This window comes from Chinchilla lanigera, unplaced genomic scaffold (genome assembly GCF_000276665.1).
Source record: "Chinchilla lanigera isolate Chin_1 unplaced genomic scaffold, ChiLan1.0 scaffold00160, whole genome shotgun sequence".
Lineage (NCBI taxonomy): Eukaryota > Metazoa > Chordata > Mammalia > Rodentia > Chinchillidae > Chinchilla > Chinchilla lanigera.
Genome location: NW_004955561.1, coordinates 1,388,171 through 1,394,586, shown reverse-complemented (window position 1 = coordinate 1,394,586; position 6,416 = coordinate 1,388,171). Strand labels below are relative to the sequence as shown.

The following is a 6,416-nucleotide window of genomic DNA, read 5'->3' as shown; positions in this document are numbered from 1 at the left end:
GTATCTCACTCAAGGCAGAAGGTAGTAAAATGCCTGGCCAGAATGCCAAGCACATCAGACTTGCACTGCTTTCCTGAGGACAGGTCCTGCAAGCCCAGGGAAGAACCTCCACTCTCATGTTGCTACAGTATTCCCTAGTCATAAAGCACTCTGAAAGTCCTTGACGTTACACATCTTCACAGCGATCCATCAAACAGGCTTCGTCTCAGTCTGTGGTTAGTAGGTCCTTTGGCACTTGACCCAACTTCTAATCCAAATGGTTTTCTTTCCACTAAAACAAGACCCAAAAGGGGAAACAGGAGGCAGGAAAAATTGTACAGAAAGACTAGGAAAACAGAATCCCAACAACCCATCAAGCAAAAAACAAGCAAAAACAATTTTTTTTTTGCATTGACAGTAATTTTCATTAATGGATCTTCAAAGTATGACAAGGCTGTATACAAGATCAGTATGGTGGCACATGCCTGTAACCCCTAGCTATTTGGGAAGCTGAGGCAAGAGGATCCCACATGCATGGCTAGCCTAGGCAACTTAGCAAGACCCTTTCTCAAAACTTAAAAAATAAGACAGCAAGGGATTGCTGAGGGCCAGCTTGATGTGGTAGAAAGTAGGCAATAAGTAATAAATTGGCCCAAAAATAAATTGAGAGTCTGTCCTAGGGCTACATGACTTGTGGCAAGACTCCCAGCTGGGGTTTTCTGTTTTGTTTTTTTCTTTTAAAAAAAATTTACTATTTTCTTCTTTGGTACCAGGAATCAAACTCAGGGCTTTGGCCCACCTGGTTTAAGGACAGATTAATCTTTGAGCAAATGGCCAGAGCTCAGACTGGCACAGTGTGAAGTTCTGGTGCCTCAAACCAAGACAATATGGCAGCTGAGGATTGGACTCATGCAAATTCCACCTAGCTCAGTAGTCAGCAATCATATTACTAGTTAATGCAGATCTGTTCCTGTGTGGTTTTCCAAAAGTGCACTGTTGCTCAGTCCTTGAACATTGACCGAGTTAGCAGTTGACCCAGACCGTTTCCTGCAGCCCACCAGCACCCTTCTCCCAAGCTGTGTCCCCTGTAAGGGCCAAGAACACTGTGTCTCATGGTCCTAGCCCGTCATTGGGGTTTGACCATCCTGGTGCCCCTTGTAACTAAAATATATGTTCTGTGTGTGTTTTCTGTCTGAGTAGATCAGTGGTGCTAGGCCAGGGCCCTAACAGGGGATGTACCTCAGCTCTCCCTGGGTTCAATCCCCAGTACCAAAGAAAAGAAATATGGGAAATACCATTCTAATGACAAAAGACTTTTTAATCCCAATACTATAACCCATAGGTGCCCTACCTGCAACCCCCCCTTTTTTGAGACAGGGTCCTGTTGTGCAGTGTAGGCTGGCCTTAAACTCAGAGATCCTCCCGCCTCAGTCTCAAGTGCTAGGTTTACAGATTACAGGAGTAAGCCACCACGCCTGGCCTTTCATTTTTGGAGATGGTCTAAATTGCCTCAGCTGGCCTTAAACTTATGTTCCCCGTCTCAGCCTGAATAACTGGGGTTACAGATGTACACCACAGTGCCCAGCACTTTTTTTTTTTTTGGACAGGGTCTCATTATGAAGTTTAGGCTGGCCTTGAATTCTCTATGCAGCCCAGGCTGGCCTCAAACTCACAATGATCCTCCTGCCTCAGCCTCCTCAGTGCTGGAATTATAGGTGTTCTTATCACTAGTAAATATTTGCATCCCAATTCTTTGAAAATTATCAATCTGTGCCAGGTACACATGGTAACTCTATTACCCACGTATTTCCATCTGCTTCTCCCTGTTCTCCAAATTCTACCCATTTCAGTTTAGTCTATCCTCTATGAAATACCTTGGTTTTGGTCTACAGTAATGAGTTACTGCATTCAATAAATCTATTAGAAGCAGGAGGATCACAAGTGCGAGGCCAGTCTGGGCTACATCGTGAGTTCGAGGTCAATCTGAACTGCACAGAGAGACCCTATCTTCAAACAAACAAAGAAACTCAAAACCAACAAAGTCCAGGCATGGTGATGTATACCTGTAATCTCAGCACTCAGAAGGCTGAAGTAGGAAGATCGCTTTTTCGAGGCCAGCCTGGGCTACATAGTAAGTTTAAGGCCAGCCTGAACTACAAAGTGAGATCCTGTCTAAAAAATCAAAAACAAAATAAAATCCTTTTGGATACTATTATACAGTTTTCGACACATAATGATAAACATGAACGTCCAACTAAAACATTCCATAACCCAAACTAGACAAATGAGAATGGACCATTTTTAAGTAGAGAAAATGAAATGTCTACCCTATGGTAGTTCTTGCCAATTTGTTACAGAGCAGCAATAATGACTTAGATTCCCCATGTCAAGTCCAATTCTCACAGCCACTACCAGGTTTCTCAGGGAGCTTCTACCCATCGCTAGTCTAAAATCACTGATGTAAACCCCAGTCACTAGAGTAACACCTTGGCACAGAGTGGACAGGGCAGTCTTAACTTTATTTAAATTATTTTTAATTAAAATGTTTTGCAGTAGAAAGCACATCCTGCAAGGGGAGCAGCTTCCCAGGTATTTCTTGTCCCATGACCTACAAATGGAAGTAAACTTTGTAGTCTTGGTAGCTAAGAGGTGATGAATGGAAGTGGGGAGATGGACCAACAGGAGGCATGGATAAGGATAAAAGGAAACAAGGATACAAGGAAAAATTCTGAAGGGCTTCAAAACTTCACCCAGCTGAAGTCTTGTTTCATAGCTACTGGTCAATCAGATCTAGCCCATCAGGAATAAATTTAATTTTGCCACTTCAATAGATGACAACAGAATGTTAGGCCAGAACTAGGGCCCAGTTTGTAGTAGGTACCAACACAGCAGCTGCCCAAATACTAGATTTTAAAACAGTTCCTCTACCCTTCTCATTCTGCTCAACAGAGGCCCAGGCTTCACCCCACAGAGCAGTTCATTGAGGAAGCTTCATTTATGTTTCTTCTCTTGTGTGCTGGTGAACCAAGAGTCTAGGAGTTTCTTGCTGTAGTACAACTGCCAGGCATGCACTTGGACTGACAGTACCAACACCAGGTACATGACAAATACAGCAGGGAAACCAAAGAGGAAGCGGTAGGCCTTGCCATGGCGGTAGAGTTGCTGTGCAGCAGGGAACATCTCCATGCTGCCATAAATGAGAGGGGCGATGGAAAAGAGCCCCATGCTGATCATGGAGAGCACCAGGTAGCTAATGTTGTTGCGGGGGAGGGAGAGAAGGCCCAAGAGAGATGGCACAATGCTCAGCAGATAGGGGTACTCCCACTGATAAGGCATGGCCACCTGATCATGCGACAAGAGCCTCAGGTGTCCCACGATCATCTTGGCAACCAGCAGCAACCATATGACCAGATGCACGTAGATCAGCTTCTTGATTTCATACTTGAGGGTCACACTGTGGGGCAGAGCAGAGGAAGAAGCACCTTTCATTGAAATTTCCTGACCACCAACTATGTCATGTAACTGTATTTGACACAGGGATACAAACTTGAATGATAAGAGTGTCTGACAGAGGATAGGCCTGAGAAGGTAAAAATAACTGAAAATTAAGTGAAAAAAACTTTCCAAGATATACTGGATCAGAGGAGGGAGAAATAAATTCTGCATGGATGGAATGTCAGAGAGGACCAAATGAGATATGTGAGTGAGGTTCTTTCTGAGAGATGGCTGGAGCTCAGCATTCTGTGCAGAGGTAATAGCATGCAAGAAAAAAAACACAAGTATTTATGTTCTAGGAAATTAAGTGGCTGAATGTGGCATGGGCATGGCAGTGGTGGGTAAGTGGGGCATGGAGTTACAAAGACTACGAAATAGTTGACAGAACAGCAGACTATCTCAGCTGTGTTCAGAAAGATGACTTTGCATTGCACGAGTACAGCCTGAGGGGTGAGAAGGTATTGGCAATAAGGAAAACAGCTCTGGCTATTCGGACTTCTTCAGCTGTAGATTTTCCTCTAAAGGAGGTACAAAGTTTTTTATTTTTCAGATTCTCTTAGGGTCCTAAATGTACTTTGGTCCTTCTGGGACTCCAGAGGGCAAGGTTTCTGCTCTGGGTAGGAACTAAAGCACTTGCTTGGGTTGTGAGGCTCCCTGGGGAAGGGCTTCAGGTTGAGAATGAAGTGAGAGTCCACAGAGCTTGCCACTGTACAAATCTTGGAGAGAAAGATGTGGAGAACATTCTCGGATAATTCAAACGTATTTAAAGACAATAAAAACTACTTTAATTTTTTATTTTAAAATATTCATTATAAAGGATGTGAAAAAGAAGAAAAAGAATTAGTCCTCGCTACAGTTTAGGTTTCATGAAGCCAGGGACCAGTTTTGTCTTTTGGTCGTATTGTTTGTTTGAATAAACTTTTTTTTGGGGGGGGGCGCGGTTTCCGGGACTGGGAATCGAACTCACGACCTTGCGCTTGCCAGGCAGGTGCTGGGCCGCTGAGGTACATCCCCTGCCCCTCAATAAACTTTTTAATTGAAGGTGTAACGTGCAAATAAAGACCAGGTTGCTCCTCCTCAGTTTTGTATTCTCAGTGCCTAACACGACTCAGGATAGGTAGAAGCTCAGTAAGAATCTATCGAATGTAGAAATACCCCTGTGAGAATGTTTATAAAATTCACTTTAGTCAGGGACACTTTACCGCCTATATTCCCCTAAAGAGCCCAAACTTAATAGCTACCTCTGTTATTGTGGCCTAAGCCTTGTGCTACCTCCTTTACCTGAATTATTTACCAGTTTCTCCCCCTGCAGATGAGGAGACGGAGGCTCGACCAAACAGGTTTCCGGTGTCACACAGGGGATAGCACTGCTGTGACTCCGGAGACCACGAGGGATGGAGCTGTTGGGGCGACGGGATCTCCGGGGGACGGAGACAGGACCGTGAGGCGGCCCGGCGTGGTCGCCCGTGCCCTGCAGGCTCCGGCCGGGAAGGCCTCCGCGCTCCTCGCCTCGCTTCATACCTCATCTGGTAATGCATGGCGACACGTTCCCGGTGCTGAAAGTCGCTGCCATCGGTGCCGGCCGCTCGCGGGCCTGCCCGAGACGCCATTGTGCCTGAACCTGAAGCCCCTCACTCCAACAGGCCGCAGCAACAACACACGCAGGCCCCCAACTGACACAGCTCGAGCGCTCAGCTCCGTAACGGCCCCGCTCACTAAGAGCACTTCCGGCCGGTCTATCCGCAAGGGCCAGCACCGACTCAGTGGTTAACCCTCTGCGCATGCGTCTTCGCCCTCTCCGCCTCTCATCCGCCCCTCTGCGGGTGGAGCGTGCAGGAAGTTAATCCGTAAGGCCTCGCGCGCATACGTTCCCTTTCTTAAACTCCAGTATTGATCAAAGGCGCGGCGGTCCTCGGTTCACAGGCGGAGAAACGTGCCTGTAAGCGTTCTGCGACTTTGCCCCAGCATACAGCTGTACAGTGGGCAGTTTCTGCCGGTGGGACATTTCATATCTCACAGTGAGGAAGCGTGGTAGCCATGCCTTTACCAAGTCCCGACGGTGGCATCACACGCGGCGAGCCTCGCTGGCACCCTATGCCTCGCTTCTGGACACTCCTGCCGAAAACGCTTAACTCGAACCTAATCATGAGAAGCCACGGGAAAACCCAAACGGAAAGACACTGAAAGATAGCTGGACCGCACTTTTCAAAAATGCCCAGGCCTTAAAAGACAAAAGGGATTTCCAAGTAAAATGTTACATTATCTGCAGGGACGCAATGTAGAACGGTGGTTGCCAACACTAGCAGGCCTTGAGTCATGGAGGGAACTTACGTAAAACTCCTAACAAAACAAGCCAAGGTAGATTTACGATGCAGGATGGCGCTGCAGGAGACAGACCTCACCTAACGAACACACCCAGCAACACCACTCTCCTCAGTACCCACCTGGCAGCCTGGCCACGCACCTGGGAAGGGCTCGCCTGGCCTGGCACAAACCACTCCATCAGGGGCTTTTCCTTATTTCACTGACTTTTTTTTTTTTTTTTTTTTTGGTTTTTCTCCGGTACCAGGAACTGAACTCACGACCTTGCGCTTGCCAGGCAGGTGCTTTTGCCACTGAGCTAAATCCCCAGCCCCTTCGCTGACATTTGAAAGAGCGCCAAAGAGGACTGGATGGGCCCGAAAAGACAGAACATTCTAAGAACAATTATGTAAAGCTTAAACTTGTATTTGTTGCAACTGCCACCTGTTCCCTTAGGGGCTGCTTTCGCCTTGCATGGTTTCATTTTGTAATACATCCTCCCTTTGCTTTCACAACGCTTTTCTGTCTCGACTGAATTTTTTTCATGAAGAACACTGGGGCCAGGTCTGGGAATGTAACAGATAGCTTGCCTAGCGTGCAGGAGGCCCTGGGTTCAACCGGCAGTAAAGACAACAACAATA

General features: G+C 46.7%; 1 protein-coding gene across 2 annotated transcripts; it reads right to left on the bottom strand.

The window, feature by feature from the left end:
* Positions 1–2,479: 2,479 nt before the first annotated feature.
* Positions 2,480–5,995, bottom strand: Jagn1 (jagunal homolog 1). Of its 2 annotated transcripts, none has more exons than XM_005413051.2 (2): positions 4,996–5,995; positions 2,480–3,433 (listed from the first exon to the last, which is right to left on the bottom strand). In XM_005413051.2, exons 1-2 carry the CDS (start codon positions 5,082–5,084, stop codon positions 2,971–2,973), a joined length of 552 nt encoding a protein of 183 aa, XP_005413108.1. In that variant the 5' UTR covers positions 5,085–5,995; the 3' UTR covers positions 2,480–2,970. The 2 variants fall into 2 exon arrangements, with proteins under 2 accessions (XP_005413108.1, XP_013364546.1); XM_013509092.1 differs by lacking the exon at positions 4,996–5,995 and adding an exon at positions 4,769–4,977.
* Between the last annotated feature and the right edge of the window lie 421 nt (positions 5,996–6,416).